This window comes from Cyrtonyx montezumae, unplaced genomic scaffold, assembly GCF_038088225.1.
Source record: "Cyrtonyx montezumae isolate F1298 unplaced genomic scaffold, pur_monq_1.0 scaffold_8, whole genome shotgun sequence".
Lineage (NCBI taxonomy): Eukaryota > Metazoa > Chordata > Aves > Galliformes > Odontophoridae > Cyrtonyx > Cyrtonyx montezumae.
Genome location: NW_027072089.1, coordinates 46,709,962 through 46,736,264, shown reverse-complemented (window position 1 = coordinate 46,736,264; position 26,303 = coordinate 46,709,962). Strand labels below are relative to the sequence as shown.

The 26,303-nt window shown below is 40.8% G+C and overlaps 1 protein-coding gene across 7 annotated transcripts in view; it reads left to right on the top strand.

Moving 5' to 3' along the window:
- Positions 1–26,303, top strand: part of EPB41L3 (erythrocyte membrane protein band 4.1 like 3) — a 134,498-nt gene that overhangs the window by 77,640 nt on the left and 30,555 nt on the right. For all 7 annotated transcript variants that reach the window (XM_065751993.1, XM_065751999.1, XM_065751996.1 and 4 more), the window contains 5 exons: positions 16,978–17,082; positions 19,177–19,219; positions 21,854–21,929; positions 22,957–23,175; positions 23,263–23,350. In XM_065751993.1, the coding sequence (XP_065608065.1) occupies positions 16,978–17,082; positions 19,177–19,219; positions 21,854–21,929; positions 22,957–23,175; positions 23,263–23,350 (531 nt within the window). The remainder of the gene's footprint in view (positions 1–16,977; positions 17,083–19,176; positions 19,220–21,853; positions 21,930–22,956; positions 23,176–23,262; positions 23,351–26,303) is intronic.

The window sequence follows — 26,303 nt, the reverse complement described above, 5'->3', positions numbered from 1 at the left end:
GGTAACTTCGAAGAGGAAGTTAACAGCAGTTCATCTAATGTGTTATCCTTTCACTTCAAGGATCTGAAGTAAATGCCAGATAAAAGATCTCTCCTGTGGCCCTACAATATTACTTCCAGTGTGTTGTATCTATCCTGACCCAGAAAGTCTTTCATGCAGTAAGACATTACAAGCCAAAACCAGGTTAAATAGCTAACCCAACCTGTTAATTTATCCTTTTCCAAAAACATAAAACAGAAGCATTACCATCTGTATTACCACCACACTTCTCTGCTGGGAGTCTATGAATGGGATCAGCCAGCTTTTTTAAGAGCAGTGATTCCTTTCCAAGGTGGAATGGATACTTAATGGTGTTTTACATGTCTAGGAACAGCTGTGGGCTTTTGGAGCTGAAGTGGTTGTTGTACATAGATGTTCTTACAAACGGTGTCAAAGTAGAGCTGCAGCCTAACGTGGGTCCCTCATGCCCTAAATCAGCTAGAGATTTCTAATGGACACTCAGAGGAGCTGGAATGGTCGGCTTGAATGGAACTGGAAGCAGTTCTCCTTGCACTCCCACCTGGCACCGGGACCAGAAATGTTTTGTCAAAAGTGGCCAGGTCTATAGCTGGGACAAAAGCTGCTCTGGCAAAGAGAATACTAAGAACTTCTTTGTTGAGCAAGCTAGGTCTACATACTGCATTTATCTTAGTTCTTCAAACCAACGATGCAGTATCATTGAATCATAGAATCATTAAGGTTGGAAAAGACCTCTAAGATCATCTAGTCCAACCATCTGCCGGCCACCAGTATTGCCCACTAAACCATGTCCTGAAGTACTACATCTGCCCTTTCCTTAAACATCTCCAGGGAAGAAGATTCAAGACTGCAAACTGAATTTAGCTAACTTTAACAAAGGTATTAGTTGAGGTTTTTCTGAAGGTATGACGAAACAAGCAGAAGTAACTTCTCTGAATTTCTCCCACTTTAAGTAGAGGTTTTTAGAGTGCTCTACTAGTTTTAGACCATTTCTAGGATATATTTTTCTCCTCTTCCCTCTCTGTCTCATCTTATTATTCTATTGTCTAGACTGATGCATTTTAATTAAAAGACTGAATTGGAACAAGCTGTCATCTTCTTCCTTACATGTTGCCTAACTTGAAGTGTCTTTTTAAAACAGGTTGGAATTTGCTTTTGTGATTTCTACTCTAAACATATAAATGTTATTAATCACAGTGTGAGATCAGAAGGCAATAACAATCTTAACTAAATGAAATGCAAAATGGTTAGATTTCATTTTCAAGGGTTCAACTGTCTGAACCCATTGGTAATTCATACCCATTCTCCATTCCTCTTCCACTTGGATTTTATGATTAAACAGGAAGATAGTAAATGAAAAAATTGTTTCTGTAGCAACCTTGCTGTAACATTGCTGCAGAACTGTGCCGAACAGGTTAAACTGACACATAATATGAATGCAACAGAGAACACTGAAATCTGATGTCTCAAGGAACGTTACTATAGCCCCTGTTCTTGGTCAGTGGAAGTCAGATGAGGAAGGAGGGGATTGTTACAGATACACTGTTGTGGGTTACTTCTGTCCAATTTTTGGAGTCCACTACCCAATTCTTTCCACAGCAGTAGCCATTTCTACTTCTCTCTGAAGAGCACCCAAGAAGACCCTATGTTCTTAGCAGTAGGTTTCACCACATCTTCAGGGGACTTCAGGGTACCATACTTGAATGGTAAAGGTGAGGCGTTTTTATACATTTGAAACCAGGGTTTATGACCTGAACAGAGGCAGATTGGAATGATCAGGTCTCTCTCTGCCTTGCATGAGTGTGTGCTTCCTTGTTGGAGGCAAAATTTACATGAAGTGGCTTCTCATGTTTTCTTTCACATGAATTTTTCTTTTTCCTGTAAAACAGTGAGTGTATGTGGCTGCTTCCTTTAAAAGAAATTAATCATTAAGGATGGTTGTTGAACAAGTTGGAAGAATAGGGAATAAGCTCTGCTACCGTTGTCAGAAATTAAAAAGTAAAGAAAAATATTCCAGTCATTCGAGATGCCTTACTTCAGTACTGCACATGTTTCTTCTGGTATTCCACATCTCACTTGTAATACCACCTTTTCAGGATAACTCCTATGTCTCTTTGCTGCAGTGGCAGAAGGAGTGGCTCTGTTCTTCCTTTGCCCCCAGGAAGTGTCTCAGAACAGACATATGCACTGCTTTGCTGTGGACGGTTTAATAACATTGGTTTTTTTACCCATTTTGAGGTAGACTTGAAGGTCAGGAAGGAAATTGCTGTAATAAGATGCATTCTGCTTGCTGAAGGATACAGTTTCAGTTACCCCCTGCATGTTTTAATTGTTTAATGAATTCCACACAGTCTTTTGCAAACGGCCTTACATGTGAAACTTATTACTGTGAGCAAAAGGGAATTTTTTTTAATAAGTCTTTTCCTTTTGACCTCCTTGCTTCTTACATTTCAGTTAATTTAATACGAAGAGCTTTAGGTTAGGTCTGTGTTAGGTTTTTCTTCCTTACCCGGGACATGTTCCACTAAATGTGACTGGGCTGAGATGCATCGTCGGCATTATATGGAATGTTTTCTGCCCCCAGACCCGCTAATTAGGGCTGACTTAGATTAGCCAGGGGATTCAGCTAAGATCTATGTTACCTGACACGTGTCAGTAGGAGTCTGAGTATTGCCTGAATATGCTCCAACTGGATAGAGTTAATATATGACTCCTCTGTTTTACCTTCTCAAAATGCTGTGTACTGCTTTTTATAAGTTAAAATACTTGTCAATTCAGGAAGCACAGTGTTCTGGAAATCGATACTCATGTTGTTCAGCTCATAATAATGAACTATGAGTCTGAGCCAAAAAAAATTCTTGCTTCAGTTATTAAACTGAAGCAAGAAAAATAAAAATGATTCTGATTGCTTTTAGTGTATTTTATATTTTTAAGGTTTTTCACTGAAGCTAAAGAAATCTGTTTTTTATTACTTTTATTTTTTAAGACATTTCATTTTTGAAATGCCACAAGTTGGAGGATGCTGGTGTGGCTCTTCTGGGGCTGGAGCATTTCCTCTTTGCTTAGAGAAGCTCATCTCCTCTAGGCCCTCAAACTGGGAACATCTGGGTTGTATGGTACTGAGAGATAAGGTCCGTAAAAATCTGATAGGAAAGCACACCTAGTTGATTGTACGGCTGAGTTTCTTGTATTTCCTCCAGTTAATATGCAGAATGGCCTGAGTTGAAAAGGACCTCAAAGATCATCAAATTTAAATCCCCCTGCTGTTGGCAGAGTCACCAACCACTAGACCAGGCTGCCCAGAGCCACATCCAGCCTTGCCTTGAGTGCCTTCAAGAAGGGTCATCCACAACTTATCTAAGCAATCTGTTTTGTGCATCACCACCCTCTGAGTGAAAAACTTCCTCCTTACATCTAATCTGAATCTTTCCTGACTTGGTTTAAAACCATTCCCTCTTGTCCTGTCAGTCAACCCATGTAAACAGTATACACTCCCTTCAAGTGCTGGAAGTGGTCTCCAGTGAGGTCTCCCCAGAGACTTCTCTTCTCCGAGCTAAACAAGCCCAGTTCCCTCAACTTTTCTTCATAGTAGAGATGCTCCAGCCCTCTGATCATCTTAGTGATCCTCCTCTGGACCTGTTCCAAGAGCTCCTCATCTTTCTTGTGCTGGGGACCCCGGGCCTGGACGCAGTACTCTAGATGGGGCCTCAGAAGAGCTGAGTAGAGGGGAACAGTCATCTCCCTCTCCCTGCTGGCCACCCCTTTTTTAATGCAGCCCAAGATATAGTTGGCTTTTGGGCTGCAAGTGAACACTGCTAACTCACTTCCAGCTTCTTGTCCACCAGGACCCCCAAGCCCTTCTCTGTAGGGCTGCTTTCCAAGAGTTCTCCTCGTCTATATAAATTCCTGGCATTGCCCCGGCACAAGTGTAATACCTTGCACTTGGCCTTGCTGAACCTCATTAGGTTCATGCAGGCTCACCTCTCCACCCTGTCCAGGTCCCTCTGGATGGCTTCCTTTGCCGCTGGTGTATTCACTGCACCACTTAGTTTGGTGTCGTCTACAAATTTGCTGTGGGTGCACTCAATTCCATCATCTGTGTCACTGATAAAGATGTTGAAGAGCACCGGTGCCAAGACTGACCCTTGGAGATACCACCCAGCCTCCACTCAGACATAGAACCATTGATACAACTCTTCGGTTGTGACCAGCCAACCAGTTCTTAATCCACCCAACAGTCCATGTTTCAAATCCATACCTCTCCAATTTAGAGAGAGGGATCTGGTGAGGGACCATGTCAAAGGCTTTGCAGAAGTCCAGTTAGATGACATCCGAGAGCCAAGTATTAAAATCAAGTAACTCCTTCAGATGTTGTACCAAGTAACAGCAAATTGGGCTTTAAATTTTACCTTTCAGCTGAGCAGAGGACATGGTTACAGTGAGAACAGACACCAAAACTTCTAACAAAAAAAAAAATATATAAAACATTTGCTTTTCACTTCCGTTTCCTGCATCTAGTCCTCTCATCTCTTGCCTTTGATTAATAGATTCTGAAAATGATTTGAGGAGTGAAGTGATGCGTTTAGGAGACAAACATCTTCATTTTGATAATTTAGAGGCACTAGCCACTTTTTGTAATGTAAATTATCAAGAGGGATTGACCTACATTGACATGTAATTGCCCTGAAACTGCATTTTTTAGAGAAAAAATGATTAACTGAAAATCTGCAGGTGACATTTTGTCTCCAAATACCTCCCCTTGATGAACCAGTTGGAAAGGAGCCAGTAAGGGGCTTGTTTTCCATCTGGCAGACTTCATTTGCATAGTCAGTTGGGTTTGGTCATATACACTCAAAGCCAAATACTGCAAGGCCTGCTGCTGGATTACCTGGAGTAATCTTTAACTCCAGAGTAAAACATCTCTGTGCTCCAGGGGCCTGTCAGCCTCAATGTTGTTCCTGCTCTTTGTTCTCCTCAGAGATCAGGAAGAGGGGTCACTGTCCTCACTATGCCTACTGATGGCCTCACTAGGATAAAGTTGCATCGAGACCTCTATGTTTGTCTTCTCCAGATGCATTGCTCTGAGAGATTGCAGTCTTGCAGCTTCTTAAGGGGATGCAGCCAGCACCCAACCACTGCAAGTGTTTTTTAAGCTCTGGTGTAGTATGAGTCAGAAACATCACGAATGGAAGGCTTCTCTTACTCCTTTTCCCTTCTCCAAAATGCTGGTCAGATGTTAATGCCTCCTGCTATTTCTTCACTGTGTCCATTCCTCATTTAAACCATTTATTTCCATTCTCCCAGTGAAGCTGGTCATTTTCTTGACCCTGCCCCAGTTCCACTTCTGCCAAGCCTCCCTGCTCTTTGTGGTGCCTACTGCACCTTTTCTATCTTTCTTAGGTGCCTCTTAACTGCTGCAGCTCCCAACTGTTCTGTCTAAGTAGATCTCCAATGCTGTTGCTAGTTGATTCTATTTTATACCTGCTGGCCCCATGTTAGTGCTTCGTTGCTACTTCCAGAACAAAGCTAAGTCAGTACTTGTTTTATCATCCCCTAAAATATTAGGTGCCTTATAAAACCCTAGCATCTCATATCGGTGATTGTTTCTAGGTGAGCACCGTGCAGCATTTACTGGGCTGTTTTATGGTTTGTTATCCCTGTCTGCTAACAGAGAGAAGAAAATACCAGAGATAGGACTGGGTAGTCTGCAAGTCAAATCTGTGTTAGATAGGGAGGTTTGTCTCCTATGTCTTTTAGTCCGTTTTGCTCTGGCAGAAATGGGTTTGATCCAAAGTGGATACAACTTGAGTGTAGCTTGCAACCACTGAGAACAGATCGAGTTGGAACTAGATTATCTTTGAGGTCCCTTCAAACCCAAGCACTTTCATGATTCTAAATTATCTCTCTCGACAACAGAAGCACTGGTGATGTGATGCTCTCTAAGGCACTCCAGATCAAAAAGCCTGATCCCCATGCCTCCTTTCCTGTCCCAAGAGTGTTTTTCTGTGCTATGGTTTCTGTGTGATTTTTTTTTCCCCTCTAGTGTGGTAATGTAGGTCAGGGAGAGCTCTGTGGCTTTTAAATTCATATGGCAAGATTACTCTGTAAATCGGACTATGTCGACAGTGGAGCTTTTTTCAGTTGAAAATAAACCAAATGTTTATGCTCGATTTTTGCTGATAGCTGCCAATAACTACATACAGTGAGGGTAGTGGTTGGTTCCCCTTGCTGATACACTTGCACACATTTCTCAGTCACACAGGAGAGACATGTGTTTGCCAAGTTTGCCTAAGACCAGGTAGGACAAGGGAAATATTTATATTGATGCCCCTCAGTGGGAAACCTCAGCAGTTGTGTGAATCCCAGCATACCTTCCTGAGTTACTGCAGACCTTGAAGGAGGAGGTGGTGCAGTCAGAAGGCAAATGGGATGGCTGGATATCTGGTTAAACACCAAACCCAGAATATCTGTGTCCTGCAGTACAATGAGCAGTAGTGATACTTTTACTCTGAAAGGCCTCCAAAGTCATGGAATATGGTTTATTATTGTATGAAAAGATATAGCAAACGTGCAAGACTTAATTCAATTCTTGTCACACTTATTACTGTTTGAGAAATAATATCCAGTTTTTTTCCTGGAAGGTAGCACTGGTAAGCTGTTACTAGATCTCAGTTTTTGCCCTGTGAATTCTGTTGACGCATTTGGAGTGCCTAAGCATTTGACAGTCATCACATTTGACACATATTTATGTGGCTGTTTTGCACGTACAACTGTGGCTGTTACCCTTCGACATACAAAGATCTGCTCTGAAGCATTTATTATTTCTCAGGTGTTGCCTTTTGCTGCTTTGCATTGCCACTTATAGAGAGCAGGCTTTATTCATAAACGTGCGTTCTGTGTAGCCTACCTGTCACCGTACTTAGAGCTCATGTGATAGCAGTGTTAGAGTGATCTCTGCTGCTGCTGATGCAGAAGGCAAAGACCCTAATTTGGTTCGATTCCAACAGCAGGACTAGGTCACCAATCTTCTTACTGGGATTAAGCAATCGCCTGCTTTTTTTTTTTGGGGGGGGAGGGGAGGGCAGGGATTAGTGCTGGCTTTTTAGGATTGCAAGCCCAAACTGTATTAAAGAAGATTGCCCTGATAAAAACTATGCCGTGTTATACAATGTCACCAACGCTAGGTGCAAGTATGTAACTACAGTATACACGTATTTACCCAAATGCTTGAAATAAATACTTAGGTGATAGGTGTTAAAAGTGGATGATTTTAGGGACAATAATACGTTTCAATGTGCTGTACACAATAAATGTGAAGAAGCTGGTAAATTATAGTATTGCTTTCAAGGGGAGGAGAAAAAAGGTCAGTCCTTAATGTATGTTGAAATACCTTCTAGGTCACTGTAAGTTTCTCTTGTGTGGCATTTATGGTCAAACAGAGATGGAATAGTATTTCAGGTTTTATTTCAAATTTTTTGAATACCTTAGTCGCCTACAGGGATGTATGGGCAGGACTACAGATAAAAATGTTAATAAAGAACCAGAGCATTTGGAGAGCTTGAATTAACATGAAGCTTTCAGGCAGAGCACTTTGTATGAAATGAATTCACATTGGGGAAAAAAAAGCCTTTTTTATCACATCTTTTATTAAACTAAAGCTTTCTGAAATTGTTAAGTTCTAATTCTCTCCACATTTAACTAAATTTTTTTTTTCCCTCCCCCCATGTATTGTGTTTAGGTTTGTGACCTGGGATATTTCTAAATGCACCTTACCAATGAAATTCAGTCAGTAGCCATAGTTAAGTACCTGAAAGATTAAACACTATTTGCTTTTGGGAATAATTAAAAAAAAAGAACGTTTTTCCTTAAAACTTGGCCTTTTGAGTATCAAAGAAAACAGTATCAGAGAATTCCTGCTCATTATCTCCTAGCTATGCTGTGTAAACTGCTTACAAACCTAGTGGAGAGTGTTACATTGATAAGTATATCAACACAACGACATGTGTCCTCATACATGTTCATTTATAATAGCCTGTGTATAGCAAAACAGATTTTTCTCTAAGATATATAAAATAGTTGACATAAGAAGACCCAACACATTTATTTCTTTTTTCTTTCAGTTTATATGAATTTGTCTACATCAAATTGTCCACATAGGAGATGCAATAGGATGTTTGTTGTTTGCTCTGTCCTTTGGTTTGCTTTGTCAGTTTCTTATACAGCTTTCTGCAAGTAACTTCTGCTCTGTAGGAGAAGTGACTTTTCTTTACGGTATATTATGTCATGCATAGAACATCCTTCTCAGTATTTTTGACTTTCAGAGGAAACCAAATGTTGATTTTCTGGAATTTTCAGCAAACACAGCAAGGGACTTAGAGGGCTAAACTCTAGTGATTGAGTTATCTTTTGTTTTTAAACGACCTTATTTTGCTACTTGTGTACATGTTGTCTGTGGGATACACTTCATTAAACCGGGGAAAAACTTGCTGATTTTCTGCCAATTAACACTACAGGAGAGATTCTCTATCCTATTTTTCTTCCTGAATGCTACCCACTTATGTTCCTGCCGAGGGCTACAGTTGAGAAATCATAGATCCTCAGAGAAATTTGGAGATTCTTTTCTCCTCTGTCACCTTCTTCCTTCATCGCCTTCTCCCGGTGGAGAGAAAGTAGAGGAGATTAAGCAATGCAAGAACAAATCCTCTGAATGCAAAATTACGAATGTGTAGAAGGACAGTGGAGTCAAACTTCTTTGGAATGGCATTATAAATTTATCTTCCTTGGGAAAAATTTAACCCTCTACTATTTTTTTTTTCCATTTTCTAATGAAAAGTACTGATTGGTTAAAAAAAATAAAAAAAATATAAAAAAGGTCTTTTCTGTTGGAAGTGCTATGGCCTAAAATGCAGTGATTAGGCCTTTGTATCTTGGCCAGTTCAAACTTCAAATTCTTCTTCCCTTTGGTATGGGAAATGTCACAGTGGGTAGATTTTTATTTCACACGAAGATAAAAATAGGTTCTTTACCAGAGTTATTGTGATTGACTCTCCATAGAGGGTAACTTTTGAGGTCGTGGTCCTCCACATTTAGAATGACAGCAAACATTTACGTACTCATAACGTTGTATCTGCTTGCGAGTGCAGATATTATGTGCATTACATTATGCACAAATTGGCTTATGCACATAAAATTCTGACATTGACCAAGTTTAGATGCCTTCTACAGAGATAGGGTTCTCATTTCAAAAACGAACAAGAAAACTTGCATGTGCTTGCCTCCTTTACTCACAAATGAAAATTGCACAGGTCATACTTTTTCTAGGATTGGCTCAGTTTTTGTGGATGATGGGTAACTGGCAAAGAAAGACTATGAACACTGTCAGAAGGCTGGAATTCAGTGACTCTGAAGCTTACTGTAGATATCTCAGTTGGGGGAGTTTGTGGGAAGAGTGCTTGCTGTGGCAAGTACAAAGTATTCCTGACAGGGAGCTAATCATTTTCACTTTTTTGTGCTGCAAGAATAACTGCTAAAGCTGCAAGATGGGGGGTATGACAGTTACCCTTTGTGTATGATAGTCGATGCCATATGCATCTCAAATTTCAGGGGCGTTCTCCTGTGTTTGCACCATCATCGTGGTCAGTGCAGTGTAAAAACAGAGCTGTCAGAGGAAAGGCAATTTAAATTGAAATGGCAAAATGAAATAAAATCAGTGCTCTGGACATAGTCAGAATCTTTTTCATCATGCATTGTAAATGAGAAAAATTAGCTAATACTTCTCCACCAAAAGGAACAAGGGAGAAAGAGGAGGTGAGTACAGTCACATGCCAAAATGCATTACCCCATGCAAGACTGGAGCCAGCCCACACATTTATACAGTGTATTGTTGAGATCCATTGGAAAGTGCAAATGATAATTAGGAATGTGAACCAGATAATCTCAACATCATTTGAAGTCCAGTTATTTCTACTGGGATTTCATGATACTAATCTGTTTGTTCTTCCAGCAATTGTACCCTCTGGAGTTATTACAGTAATCGTACAGAAGTTAAGGCCAGGCTAGTGCTAGTGTTGCTTGTTCACTGGTAGTGTGACAGCTTGTCTGAGGAAAGTGGTGATGTTTGTGCAGAAAGAAATGAACACTTTCCATTTGAAATCCAAGTCCACAGCTGTGATAGTGGTTTGTCTCTCTGCTCTCCGGCTGAACAGCAAGGAGGCAAAGTTCCCACGTGGTGGGGTACATGACCTTGTAGCTACTACGCAGTGCAGATGCTACGTATGGGATGGCACAAACAAATCCCATTATAGCTCTTCTGCTGGGGGACTCTGTCCCTGGATTTACCTTACCTATATATTCACTCTCAATGTGATTGCTTGTAATTGCATTCAAATAGCACACGCATACCTTTGTGCTGCAGACAGCTTCCTCCCTCAGCCTTTGCTCAGCATTTTGCATACACGTGAGACTGCAGCATTGTCTGCAAAAATAGTGCTGCTCTGAAAGTATGACAATTTTGGGTGCTGCAATAGCTTTAATTTCTAGGAAGCAGAGGGGTTGTTTTCTGCTCTTCAGCTGTTCATACTATTTCCCTGTCAGGAATAAAAATAGAGCATGAGAGTAGACTAACACTCTGCACTTTTATCAGGTATACAGTTAACCCCTTAGCAGCTGTGGAGGTGCAGAGAAGTGCCATCATCCCAAGTGTGTGGGATGGAGGGAGCAGGGGTGGCCAGGTGGGCTAGCACTTGGTCTGAGCAGAGCAATGGGCAGCACTGTGCCAAGTTCCCTTGGCACTGTCAGGACAATTGCTATGTTGTTAAAGCTGGGTACCAGAATGCCAAAAGGGAAAATTTCAGGTGGTGGGGGTTCAGGGGCAGTGCGAGATTACCAAAACAGAAGCCACAGCAGCTTGAAGGAGATGTTTTTGGGAGGTGGTGTCTCTTAGAGACAGCAGCTCTGTATCAAAGAATCACCAAAAAAAAAAAGACCTTCAAGATCATGTAGTTCAAATGACCACATAACATCAGTATTTCCCCACTAAACCATGTTTCTTAGTACCACATTTCTAAACATTCCTTGAATGCCTCCAAAGACCGTGACTCAACCACCTCCCTGGGCAGCCCATGCCAGCACCAGACCACTCTTTTGGAATCCTGATCAATTGCCTCTGTCATAATTAGCTTCCAGCTGGGAAGTACCATCCACCATGTTTGAAATCTTCCACTTAGAATCAAAGTATCATTAAGGTTGGAAAGACCACTAAGATCACTTAGACCAACCATCAACCCATCATCACCATGCCACTAACCCATGTCTCTCAGTGCTACATGTACATGATTCTTGAGCACCTCCAGGGATGGTGACTCCACCACCTCCCTGGGCAGTCTGTTCCAATGCTTCAGCAGTCTTTCTGTGAATAAATTTTGAACATCCAGCCTGAACCTTCCCTGGTACAATGTGATGCCATTGTCTCTTGTCCTCTCCCTGTTAGCTGAGAAAAGAGGTCTCCACCTCACAACAGTGTCCTTTCAGGGATATGTAGAGAGCAATGAGATCTCCCCTGAGGCTTCTCTTTTTACATCACAATAAATAGCAAAGAGGGTTTGTATGGCCTCTCTAATACCATCATGACAAGAATGTTTGTGTTACATCCTTGTATTATGTTGTTAGCAGCTCATTTCCGATGCAGTTGGGTTTTACAGTTTAAGTACACTTGGTTTTGTTAACCTCATTGCTACAATTGAGGGCATTACTGGTGGGTCCCGATGGACAATAAGATGAACAAGAGTCAACAGTGTGCCCTGGCAGAAAAGTTGGCCAGTGCCATTCTGGGCCACACTGATAAGAGAGTTAAGAGCTGGTGAAGGGAAATGATCCTTCCTCTCTCAGAGGAGACCTCACCTGGAGAGCGGGATGTGGTTCTGGAGCATACTGGAGAGAGTCTGAGGAAGGGCCACAGAGATGATGAAGTTCCTGAAGCAGCTCTCCTGTGAGGACAGGCTGAGAGAGCTGGGACTGTTCAGTATGGAGAAGTGGAGGCTCAGGGGGAATCTCATAAATGTTTATAAATATCTGAATGGATAAGTAAAAAAGACAGAGTGTTCTCAGCAGTGCCAAGTGAAAAGAGAAGAGACAATGAGCAAGAATTGAAATTCCATTATATTCCAATACTTTTACACGGATGTGGTCAAACACTGATGCAGGTTGCCCAGACAGACTCTAGTCTCTAACCTTGAACATCTTCAGACCCCGTCTGGACATGTTACTGAGTAACTTACTCTCACTGGTCCTGCTTGAGTAGAGGGGTTGGACTGGATTTCCTCCACATATCAATCACTTCACTCCTCAACCTTCTTGGATCCACTGATTATATTAATATGCAATGCATATTTTTTTGTCTGAAGTGACAAAGTATGAATAACAATAACTTCTTTCCTTTTAATAATATCCATTCATCTTAAATAAATTACAGCTTATGGGTTTAATCATAATAAAGGAAAAGTTTCTCATTATTTTTCTGCATTAAATACCAGACATTGTACCCAAATGCTCACTAGAGAGAATAATTGACTTTTTAATAATCTTGTTATCCTCACAGAGCTAAAATGAAAAACTGAGTTTTTGAGCTCCCAGTTCAAAATAATGTACAGTATGTTGCCTTGGTCTGTTTGTTTCATATGGGACAGGGGTAGGATGGGGGGATATTGGCTGAAGAAGTTCCCTGAACTTGGGGATGAGTGCAGTAGATTGTTGAGTCCAACTGCTGGCTCCCCACAGGACATCAGGTCATATGACTTGAGTGCATTGTCCATACTCTCCTTGAACTCTTGCAGCTTGGGCTTCCCCTGGGAAGCCTTTTCCAGGGCCTGAGCACCCTCTGATGAAGAACCTTTTCCTGATATCCAGCCTGAAAATAGCATTGACGATTTTTTCTCTCTTTTTTTTTTGCTTCAGAAAAAGGCTATCGTCAGCAAAGGTACAGAAGGGGGGAGCTTCCCCTGAGTGTATTTGGGCATTGTATGGGGATGGAGTTATGTTGGGCAGGGACTTACTGTGGAAGAGTGGCAGAAGCCAGCCAGTAAGGGTAAGAGTGGAGAAAAGTTGTGTGTCAGATAGGGTCAGTGGTGCTGGGTAGCACCACTGCAGAGCCAGGCTGGGGGTAACGTGAAATGGAGCAGCAGCAGCACAAATAGCTGATGTGGAGAGGATTGAGCCTAGGCTGTTCCTGGGGAAGCCAATAGGGACTTGGAGAGCCTTTTTTGACCTGCCTCCTGAGGGGGAAGAGGCTTGGGTCCAAAACCAGAGGAGAAACTGGTGAGGAAAGATGCTGTTTCTCCTCTGTCTTGGGTGTGGGAATTGCTGGTAGGTGCAGATTTGCCAAGTTGTTGCTGTTGGCTCTTCTCACTTGGAGCTTGACTAGAAGGCTGTTTTTTTCTCATTTCAGTTTCGGACGAGAGCTGTGGGCTTAATACAGTTGCAGGAAAGAGTCTTTGAAAAGTTTAACTGTTGCTCTCTGACTTCTGTACTCATTTATACTGTTTAATGTATGTTTTGCATTCTGTTTATAATCTTGCTTTCCCGAAGCGTGAGCAGAGTGTCTTTTTTTTCACATCTCTACACTTCCTTTCATCCCATTCATGCATGAAATGTAACTGAGAATATTTCTGGAGGAGACCCTTTCCATATTGACCTTTCACAACAACTGTTCATTTGCATGGCCAGTATTTTATAGCATGGAGTTTGGTTGCTTTTTTACTGTGATTTATTTATTTATTCACTAAAAACATTACAATGGCAGAAAGCACATTCTTTTGGCCTGCTGAGAATTGCTTGACATTTTTGATTCACAGTAACCAGGAGACTTTCATTGCCTTGGTCTTGTCACGCCAAAATGGTGGAATGCAAAGGTTTAGGGTGCATAGCTTGACCTTTCTCTACTCCTCCCATTTTCTAACTGCTGAAGCAATGATGCCCACGCCTTATCTGCTATGCTAATTCGGGTACTTGGTAAAATTGGTAAAATAAAAGCAATTAACAGGAGTGTGGGAGGTTTGCTTATTCCCTCTAATTATTTATTCCCAGCTAAACTTCCAAATTTCCTCTGGATTTATGCAGATGCTGCCCCTCACTGTCTTTGTGCTTTACAAGGGCAGCAGTGGTAGCTCCATTTCCAGGCAGTGTGCATCTCTAAGTAATAGGAGCCCCCTAAATCCTACTCCAGTGGTGGCTCTAACCTGGGAAGAGGCACTTGGGCAGCATCTCATCACTCTTCATGCTGTTGGACTTTTCTGTGAACAGTAAGGAAAGCTGTGTTCATAAGGTTAACTCCCAGTCATCACCTAGGGAAGAGAACTTCCTGCCATAGGAAGGCTGCCAGGTACACATGGTGGTTCTGAAGCCCTCTTGCAGCACCAACAAGATTTTCCCATATGCTGATGCAGCAGTGATTTTGTGAAAACAGGCTCAGTGTAACTTCGACATCGTCCTTGGGAAGGAGGAGGACAGATTTTGTCACAGGCAAAAACAAGCCATGCAAATTATTCCAGGCTTCTCGTATTTAGTCCCATTTGCCCACAGTGTGTAGAAATCCTGAGCATTTCTTTATGACACACACACACAGGACTGTTTTGTGCAGTTCTCTGTTAAAGCATTGTACCTTGCAGCTGCTAGCTCCTATTTCTTGAAGTTGCCATCTGTGTAGGTGCATAGATCGGCTCTGTAAAACAGATATCATGTTGACCTTGTGTGACTTCTAAAATAGGACATTGAAGTGTCATGAATCAAATGCAAATGGTGCAGTAATGCAAGTGGTAGCCTGTACATCTAACCTGCTTATTTCTTACCATTTGGTGTAGTGACTTAGCCTGTCACCAAGTAGAATTGCAAGCATTTGGGAATATATAGCGTTGCTTAGTGGCAGCAGAGACATGACCATTTGGCTTGTGGACTCTGGCTTTGTTCCTCTGTGCACACCAGTAGTGGAATAGTCTCCATGAAGCAGCAGTACAAAACCATCAAGCTCTGTTAGCTACTTCCAAGACTTGGGTGTGAAGAATTAACTTAACATTTGTTTGAAATTGAAGGAGCTGGGGTGCATTTTTACTTCCTGATCCAGGGCTGGATGTGTGTGACAAGGCATGATTAAGCTAGAGCTGCCTGCTCAAGTGATTCTAGAAGCCATGGTAAATTAAGTTAGAGCAGTATTCTTGTGATACGCTTCCGTGGCTGGTTTTTCTATCATCTGAAGAATACGTGTTAGACTGTTAACAGCCACTCCTACAGTCTCCCTGACAATAAAACTGTAGAGTATGTTTCCCTGTATCCTGTCTAATGTACCACTGGAGCCTCAACAGAAATACTAATTGTAACAGAAATTAGGTTATTCTATGCAACTTACTCCTACATTGTTCCTAATGTTTTTGCCGAATCTTAGCAAACCTCTTCTTATTTATTTAATTTCTGTTGGCTTGTTATCACTTCTAAAATAGTTGAAGGCCAGCTTTGTTGGCATAGCCCCATCAGTTTGGATTGTGAAATATTCGTGCACCCCAGCCAACACTGCTACACGGGCAGTGCGATATAGGTGCAGCTGTACCGACAGAGCTGCTTTTTCTCCTGCTCCATTTGTATAACTCAGAGAGCTGGTACAGTACTGAAAATGCTTGTGCCCACTAAGGGGCTCTGGTGACACTGCCATCGTGGTGGGGTGATGAGGGGACACAGTTCCAAGTGGATGACCTTTGAGAAATGACAGGCTGTAATGAATATATTTGGCGTCACTTGACTGCAAATGGCCACTGCGTAATGCAGACAGAAGACAATAGCTGCAGTGCTCTCAATTTGTCCTCATTATTTTAATGAAGGTAAATTTGGAAGAAGCATTCTGACTTCTTTTGTTTCAGCATTCTGCTGGCTTTTGAAGTAATTAATGTATTTCCTTTCTGCTTAGGATTTGTGTGTATGTTACAGATAAAGAAACTGACTGGCTGACATCAACTAGAATATTTATGTGTTTGTGCATGTTTGAAATGAAGTGAGGAGATTTCCTTTAGCTGAGGTGCATGTAGGAAGCAGACAATGTCTTATGGCCCAAATAGTTTTCAATTCCTTGTCATAGCTAATGCATATTAAAGTTGGCACAGGTACTTCTGAATAGGACATTCCTGTCTGTGGTTGTGGCTTGTTTTGGTGGTTTTTTTTTGTTTTTTTTTTTTTTTAATTCTTTCTCAGTGTCATATATTACACTGAGAACTGTGATGATCTGAATTTTTACTGTCCAGTATAAGAGACTATGATGCTTCTGCTAAAAGCTCTTGCTATAGACAATGAGTTATCTTTTCATATAACATTCTAGCAATAAAGAAGGTCAGTGGAACACTGGAAAATTGCTTTTTTACCCAGTTTCATTCCCTGTGAGATAGTAGGCTCTCTCATTGATGTCAGTAGATGGTGTGTTTGTATTTCCCTATATATTAGACAGAAAAGGAACTTGGAATCAATCCACAATATTACTGAAGCAGGAAATGCCTCCACATTTGGCTTTTCCTCCAGTGGATTGCCCAAATCACAGCTCTGATAATCCATTGCAGGGAATATTTTGTACCATTGTTTGTTACCACTGTTGCAAACAAAGTACACTCTGGTTTACTGAGATATATCCTCACAGTAGATCTGAGGTTGCAGTTTCTGAAAGACAGACTAGATCTCTTAATTAATGCTTGGAAGGTGGCATGTACTGACTTATTTTTAACTTCACAGCAAGACCTGAGTTCTTAAGAAAAGCAGATTTGCCCCATTCAGTGGAATCTTACGAAGCTCCAGATCAATAGGTCTGACAAAAATGGATGAGTTGAAATAAATCATTTCTGGGTTAGGTTTGAGGATTAAACAAGAAAAGATGCTATTTTAATAATTACGTTTATTTTTCAAACGTGATTTTTTTTTCCTCTTCATTTCCCACAGAAACGTTCCAGGGGTCAAGTGCTATTCGACAAAGTGTGTGAGCATCTCAACCTTTTGGAAAAAGACTACTTTGGGCTAACATACAGAGACACAGAAAACCAAAAGGTATGTTACAGAATGGTGATTTGCCTTTGATATATGGACATCAGAGCTCTCCTGAGGCACCCCCAGACAGCCGCAAACAATCCAGAAGCTATTTTGTCTTCTCATCTAGTTGCACACGTGTACCTTAAGTTTCTATTTTTTGTAACTCTTGAGAGTATCCCCTGGGCTTCCTTGGCATCCCTCTGTGTGAGCATGAAAGAATTGAATCATACACCTTATTTTCTTTCTAGTTTGATTTCTTACCTTACTGCCATCAATGAAAGTTGTTTTTATGTTCCTATATACTTATAAGCATATAATACTAAAATGTAGCCTGTTTAATATTAAGCTTGTGGTACAGACGGGGAGGAGTTGCTTCACTTCAAGGAAATCTTGACTTCAAATCTTGACCTAGCTTAACATAGCATTGTTTGATTTGCCTAAAGGCATAAGCAATTGACAGTACTTGTGAATCCCATTCTGCATTTCTGTAGCTCAGGTTTAGCATTAAATGAGCTGTGAATTAACAGGATTAACAGAGTGCAAGATGATCTAAGGTTCAGGCAATACATATATTATTGTGGACACACTGTGATGAAAGAGAGAATATCAAAATATACTTGAAGTGCTGCATGGTGCTTTTTATTTTTGACATTTTATGATAAATATGTTGAAAAATTTCTTAGCAAGATGTGCCACAGCCCAGAGGAGATGACCAGGTGAAGTTATTTTGTGCTCTGTATGGTCTCAAAGGTCTTCCCTGGCAAGGCTGGAGTTATTACTGCCTCTTTAGCTCTTTCTGTCCGGTGGGAACAGCTTTGTTTTCTAGGCTTCCCTTTATTTCAGTTACATATGGTACATAAGAAATGAGTGGGTTACTTTTCTTTCCCTTTCTTACTGATTTCTAAATATGAGGATTCTGTTCCTGTTTCAGAAAGTCACTTAAGCAGACGCTTAAGCATTCCATGCTGGTCCAGTATAATGCTTTACCGTACGCTTAGTTTTGCATTGGAATAAGAGTTAAGCAAATGTGTAAGTGCGTTTCCAGAGAGGAATGCTTTCCTGTGCTGGAAAGAAAAAAATCATTTTAAACATGTGGCTTAGAAGTGATAAACATTCATAGATCACCAGTTACTTTAGAGAGCTAAACTGCTGAAAACAGAGTTAACCCATATTTATTGATGCACATAACATGCACATTTCTAATATCATAGTACTTAACATCTCACCTCCATCCTCTGCCTTCCAGCCAGACAATATGTGCTTAACATCACATGTCACATTTGAAAATAGAAATTAATTTATTGCTGCATAGTGTGCTTTTACAGAAAGCATAGAAATAGTTGGAACTCCTCAGGCTCATATTTTGCACCACTAACTGCATTTGGACAGCTGCAAACTAGTTGTTTTTCTTGGGTGTAGGGGTTGTTGTGTTCTGCCTGTTTGATATTTCTGTAATATTTCTTCAATGATGCATCTGTTTTTCTTTCTTTGGATAAAGTGGAACTTTCCTCGGGGAGGTGAACTTTTTGTTCTGGGCTGTGCAAGGCATTTTAAATATTAATTCGACTCCATTAGAAGATGAGGCAGAACTGTGGGGTTCTTACTTCCCCGTATCACAGAGGCAGGGAAGGGGCTTTATGAGAGGCCAGATCTGGCCACAGTGGCAGCAGTAAGGGACCTCAAGCTCCTACTTGCCTCTGGAGGAATTTGTTTTCAGCCAGCAGTGCTCCTTGGCAGCCAGGAAATAGTAGCAAATCACAGTGATAATCCTCCAGCTCCTCAGTAGGGTTTTATGTGATCTCCTTGCAAAGCTTTGGAGTAACATGGATATGGGCAGCCTTGGCAGTAACTCTGCCCCTGGAGACGCCCTGATGCTCACAGGGAGTTACAAATGGGGCAGTGTCCTATAGCACAGTTGCGTGTCTTCTGTAAAGATCAGTAGCAATCCTAATTCTACCTCCTTAAAGTTACCATTACCCCCGCCCACTGCTACTCCATAGAAAATAGGCTGGACATGCAGGTTTTCTAACTTTGTCTCATAGCAATGTTTTTAAAATGATGTTGATTGTGTTTTCTAACTCAGACTGAAGAAAGGAAACATTTTCTTTTCAGAATTGGTTGGACCCTGCCAAGGAAATCAAAAAGCAGATCCGAAGTAAGTTTCTTATCATTTGTATTTGTATATCTCTTTCAGTGGTTCTGGAAAACTTTTCCTTCTGATGTACCCAGACCCCAAAATCTGAGAAAAAATCCTCTTCATCCTCAAAATGTTTTTATCTGTTTTCCACTGCCAGCACTGGGCATAGCCTTATTTTCTCAGCCAGTGTGGTCTATTTACATATGGAAAGCCATGCCAGAGAAACCTGTAGGCTGCAATGACTGTTCCCTTGTTGGTGTCCATCATGCAAAGGGTCAGGCTGGTGACCCTGGTGTGGTGTCCCATGACTTGTTGTCCCAAGCTGGAAGATCCTGGTGGCAGGTGGGCCACATAGATACAGCATCACATGTTCTGTTGTGATCACAGCCCCTCCAAGAGCCATCCAATGGAGAGGTGTCACTGTGAGGCATGGGGGCCTGCCCCATTGCATCTTCTTCTGGGGAGATGGCTTCTCAGCTCAACCCTCTTTCCACAAGGACTGTGGGCTGGTGTGATGCAGATCCCTCATCCCCACCTACATGTTGAACCATGGAATCATAGAATTGTTTGAGTTGGTAGGGACTTTCTAAGGCCATCTATTCCAACTTGCCTTCAGTAAGCAGGGAGAAACCTACAGCTAGATCAGATTGCTCAGAGCCTCATCCAGCCTGACCTTGAGTGTCTGCAAGGACGGGACATCAACTACCTCTCTGGGCAGCCTGTTCCAGTGCCTCACTACCCTTACTGTAAAAAACGTATTCCCTGTATCCCGTCTGAATCTCCCCTCTTTTAGTCGTAAAGCATTTCCTCTTGTCTTTTCACACCTGACCCTATTTAATTAGTCTGTCCCCTTCTTTCTTATAGCTCCCCTTTAAATACTGAAAGGCCGCTATCAGGTCTCCCTGGAGCCTTCTCTTCTTCAGGCTGAACAGCTCCAGCTCTTTCAGCCTGTCATATATATATGTATATATACATATATAAGTTACTTATTTGCACTACTGATGTTTATATCAAATTCAGGCAGAATTTGAGTACCCACAGTGAAATATTATTCTGATGCAAAGATAGCACTCTAAAATGTCTTCCCATGAAGGGAAGCATTTCAAAAGCTTGAACTTTGCTTCTGAAGTGGATGTTAAATTCACAGAGAACCAGTCAATTTTCTGTTTCACGTGAATATTTAAAAAAAATCCCCGTTGTTAAATTTAGCTGTCTGCTACATTAGAAATTCAAAAATGTCTGGAAGGAACTGTGTCAGGGCTGCCAGGCTCTAAACTTGACCTGCCTTTTTTTCACCCTCACTTTTTCAAATTGATGAAGTGTTTGTGTGTGTTACTTTTTTTGTCAGGAAAACCTTAGTTTAAGCCCCTGTAAGTCAGGGGATAAGGCTTCTCACTTGATTATCTTAACCAGTCATGTTTTGCATGGAGTGAGATTTCCTTGAGGTCTCTTAGTATCTCCAAACACCGAATCAGGAAGACCTTACAGTATTTCCAGTCAGGCAGACATTCACTCTCTCCAGTGCATAAACTTTCTAAGCCAGATATGCTTTGAAAACCCATGTTCATTAGGAGGTGCCTAGGCACAAGGTGACTCTGGATTGAAGATCATTAATTCATCAGGAGTCCTCTTTTTCACAGCATTCACAAACTTTTTCTTATTACACAGCCAATACAGAACTTTCATTTACTAATTACTAGTTAATCTGTAATTAGATTAGATATGTTTGAAATCATTTCTGAAATATTCAATATATTTCAGAGAACTTAAGTGTCATTACTTCAGCTTTGGTTTATTGGGTTCAGAAATATTGTAACTTATGGTGGAAATGCATAAAAGGTATTCCACAGTAAAGGCCTCAATGAAGAGTCCCATTAATGAGGTACCACCGTGGTGCTTGTTAGCACTTTCTCGTTTGAGGTTCACTTGCTGCTTTTCATTTGCTTTAGAAACAATCATTAGTATAACCTCTCCATTTTTAAAGAAGTGTTTATATTTACACTGCTGTAATCAGCGCATTTTTTTTTCTTTCCAATCTTTGTATTCTTTATGAATGACATCTAAAACTAATGCTCCAAAACACTTCTAAGTAGTTGCAGTGACGCAAACCAATATCCAACAGGTCACCTAAACTGACTGAAATTACTAAGTGAGAATTCCCTTGTTCTGTGCTTAAGGCCAGTTTCCAGCCACAGTCTCTGTATTTGTTCTTGCAGCATTCTGTCACTCAGAAGTGGCTGCCACTCTGCTGCTCATTTGAACCCTACTTTGCTGTGTTTCCAGGGCCTATGTGTTTGGTATTATTGCTTATTGAGCTTGTATAAGCTGTGTTTTCAGATGGTTAATTCCAGTAAATGTTTCTTTTTCAGACTGAATTTTTGTAAGTATTAGCAGTGAATTGCTACTCCCTTAGGGTCTTTGCTTCAGTGAAAATCTTAGTAAATAAGAAAAGAGCTGTAAGATCTGATCTAATACTGTAATTGTGAAAGGGAAAATTAGTATCTCCAGAACGATACACAGGAAAAAGATACTATATCCTATTCTTATTAATTTCTTGACTGGATTATTTTTAAATTTGCTGGTAATCAAATAGGATGAACATCTCCATTTGCACTCCCAGTGCACTTTCAGTAAACCTGTGTTCTTTTCCAGGTGGTGCTTGGCAGTTTGCATTTAATGTGAAATTCTACCCTCCAGACCCTGCCCAGCTATCTGAAGATATTACCAGGTGTTTAAAACATTAAATACATTTCTAGAAGGGCCTTAAAAGCTGTTCTTGAGAGCACTTATTCTCTAATTATCCAAGAAAGGGGATGTTTTGTATTCCCATTGAATTGCTTTCTCTTATGAGCTTATGGAAAATATGTGATGCTTTGGCAGAAAGGACAATGTGAACACTGTTTGGTCCTCTGAGCTCAAACAGCATTTATTTATATATTTATTTTCAGTTTAACCCCCAAATCAAGCTTTTCCAATATACAAGTTCTTGAGAATTTAATTCGATTTTCACAGAGATTCCCCATGCTTAGTTTTGCCATTGGCAAAAAGATTTTATTGTTAGCAAAATTGTAGCTATGAAAGGAAGGGGGACAATAAGCATGGTTGTAAATTTTGCCTATCGTCTGGCTAGGTGTGTGGTTAGTGTGCATGGTATGATGAATATGGTGATAATGAGTGCTGCTAAAGGGAAGGATTGCTTTTATCCCTTGTGTAATTAGGTTCAAGCTACAGAGACTGTATCTTCAGTAAAGATCTTTGGAACATTTCCATATTCCTCCCATTTGGTGCAAATCCCAGTTCTTTATATTAGCTCCATGTTGTCTGGGACACCAAAAGTCATACCTCACCTTCAAGAAAGGACCAGTTGGCATCAGTCTGGCAGCAAAGCTCTTGGAAGGGTCAGGATTTCTTTATCACCCCTAAACCTCCCAAGGCAACTCCCATGTCTTAACCAGAAAGTGAACACTCTACACTTTTTCCTGGTTTCGTCTAATCAGTATTTACCTCCATGTTTTTAACATTATTTGCTATTTAAATATATTTTTGAAAAAGCTTCTCATTTTACTGAAGAGACATCTTTCTTTTTTAATGGCTTGGAGTTCAGCTGCCCCCTAGGGAATGTTATTTTATGTTTCTCCTTAAAGAAAAAGTTATCAGTTAGCTGTATCTCACTAATATGTTATATAAACCTATGGATAATTTTCCTTCTGGATCACCAAACAAAATCAGTGAGCAGTGGTGGCACTCCCTTGCAGGTACTACCTCTGCTTGCAGCTGAGGGATGACATCGTGTCCGGCCGGCTGCCCTGCTCCTTTGTCACCCTTGCCCTGCTGGGCTCCTACACTGTGCAGTCCGAGCTTGGTGACTACGACCCTGATGAGTGTGGCAGTGACTATGTCAGTGAGTTTCGCTTTGCACCAAATCACACTAAAGAACTGGAAGATAAAGTGATCGAGCTGCACAAGAGCCACAGGTAGGTGTATGGAGGCTGGAGATGCTGCATTTCATTTCATGTTCTGTTTCCTTAACATCAATGCTTAAATGGGTTGTTTTTCTTCAGGGGAATGACACCTGCTGAGGCTGAGATGCATTTTCTGGAGAATGCCAAAAAGTTATCAATGTATGGAGTAGATCTCCATCATGCCAAGGTATGGACTGCAGTTCTTCCTGCTGGGAACCCACAAGGGTCATCTTTCTCATGTAGCACAGTACTTGAATTTGCATGGACTCTCTGATTTATTCTTTCTTGTTGTTCTGAGACAGAGAAATTGGGGGATAAATCACTAGTCAGTGAGAGGAAAGGTGACTCCTGGGATAAGCATTTTGTAACTGGAACATGATTTAAACTATAGACTATATGACGTTTCGTATCAACACTCCATGCTGAATGAACAGCCAAACCCTTTGGGAAAAAATGCCAAATGGATGCAGTAATGAGGAAGGATATTAGAAGCTATCTGGAGAGTGATCAATTTCATTTCCTTCAAACATTTTGCAATTTAATAAGGCCAAGTATGGCATCTTAGCTAAATAAACAGATCATTTCCAACACTGCGAAGAACTCTGAAGCAATCATTTAGCTGAGCTGAAGACCTAATCAGATTGATAGTCATAGAGAAACAGCGGCTGATCTCTCTTCTGAAGTGTGACTGTTCCAGTTGACTGGAATTCTGCTGGAAACATTCTCCCTTGATGAGGTGATTTCCCTAATGATCAGCAGGTTAAGTTAAGAACCAAAAATGGTCATTTCTCTTGTGGCTTGGGAGAGCCACCTGCCAGCTTTGTATTTGTGACATTTTTTTCCCCAGATAAGTACTTACTTTGCACTCCACTCTTCAATTTTTCTTCACTTATCAAAGTAAGATTAATGGGTGTTAACGTCTCTGAGGTTAGCAAGCATCCTTGGCAAATGAGTACCAAACAGAGACTCCTGAGCTGTGCAGAGCACTGCATTTTCTGTAAAGGTCAAATTGCTGTGAGCCTGTTTTTATGCTGTAGCAGATCCTTTCAAGAACTGAGATAAATTTGCAGTTTGGATCTTGAAAGGGCCTGCAGCCATTTCCCTGGGGCGTTTCATAGGAATTGTGCATGTGTGTTACAGAATTCAAGGCAATCTTTTGTGTTCTGTTAATTGCCTCTGCTGAAAATGAAAAATCTGGGTATGGCTCAGTGGACAGCACTTGACCAGGAGGCATGTCACTGCTCTTCCTGTGTCTTGCAGATAGGCACAGAATCTTGAGGCACTTTTGAAGCAGAGGTAGAAATGGATTGGTGAATGTCACTCAGTAGCTTTTTTCAACCTTCTTTGTCCAACACAAAGAAACCTGCAGAACAGCAACGAAGTGGGTTCCTGTTCTCAATATGTTACAAGCTTCATTACTAAAATTTGACATAGCATGGCATTAAGGGCTAAGTATTTTTCTTTTTAAATAGTGGATAAAGGTTGTGAAATTTAAGTTCGGATGTCCTGAGACAACCTTTCTTTTCTTCTCTTTACAAAGTATCAGTGTCCATTTTTACTTTTCTGTTCTTAATCTTGAAAGACTCAACGCCAAGTAAGTTGGTAGGCAAGCCAATGTCTCTAAAGTAATAATATTAAAAGCTGTATTGCCAACTGAATTGGGTATGTCTCTGGATTAAGAAACCCAATAGTAATCTCAGAAAAAGAGTTAAAAGAGGGAAAATTAGAATCAGCATGAGAAGTAGCGTTTAGTTTTAATTAGGTTTGCCAGTGTGATGGGATGGTATCAGGCTGCAGGACAAGTGTCTCTGTGGGTGCCTTTTTGAAGTCATGCCGTGGCAGATGCCTCAGTGTCAGTGTCAATTCATTAAGGATGTGCAGGTATCTGAGGTATTCAACAGATGCTGGGCTTACCAACCGCTGTTACAACTAGCTCTCAATTAGCTAGCACAGGGCTACAATTATAATTGTGTTCAGATAGACAGATTTGTCCTCTGGACTGTCAGCACTCTGACAGAACCTCCCATTCATATGTGGAGCTGCAGGTATGTGCAGCTTAGTATTTCCTGATGTTACAGCAGAGTGTTGTGTTCTGTGCTACTTCATGGCTCCCCAAAAAAGCCAAATTCCCTTTTTACCCAGGTTTTGTTTTGAACTAGTAATGTCACACTGGAAAGCAGCTTCTGACACCTATAAACAAAAGAATCTTTGAATGCACTGAGTTCTGCTGCAAAGGTGGAAAGGAGGAAGGAAGGCATTTCTTAGGAAGGTCTTGGGCAAGTACAGCAAGAGAAGTAGTCCTTCTATCTGCAGTTCTGTGTCTTATGTGGGCATGTGAGCATTTCAGGCTCATTCCAGGCAGAGTGATTACAAGCAGTGAGGCTGCATTTTTTAAAAAAACATATTTGCTGTATTTAGAGGTTACTCTTGGCCCAGGAAGTTGGCAAAATGAGCTCCAGCAAAACAATTAACTTTGTTTCTTCTCTTGTGCCACACAATGATACCACATGAGTTTTATTTGGAAAAAAGATACCTTTCTAGGGTGACACCATCTTTGTAGGAACATAACATCCTTTACTGATGTGTTTTTTTAACACTGGAGTGACCTTGTGGCATTAATTCTATGCTAAACATCTGATTTTAAAACATCCCTTTTTAACAGCTGTGCTGTTGCTATTTTTTATCTGACCATGTACGCCTTTGTGCTCGTCTTAAACATAATTAGATTTCTACTGTGTGGGAAAACTAGCAGCAAATTATTAATTCATTTCTTGATTATCATAGAGTGACATCTTCATAGCTGCTGTTGTTAAACTTGTAACTTTTAAGTTATTCTAAAATAATTACCAAAGGACTCCTTTCTTTAAGATTGACATTTCTCCAACGCTGTTAATGCTTAGCTTAATTAAAAAATAAAATTATACAGGCTAGTGGTAATAGTAAACACTGAAAATTGGTTTAGACTATTTGAAAGCTTCTAAAGGAAGGACAAGAATATAGTTCTTATTTAAAATACACATCTATTTAGGTATATTCTAATAAGATTTTGGCCAAAGCTTTTATGATGCTAACATGTCTGACCTACAGCTTGCTTCCCTGTCAAAATGAGTTATAAAATTCCCACATTTAAAATAACCTTT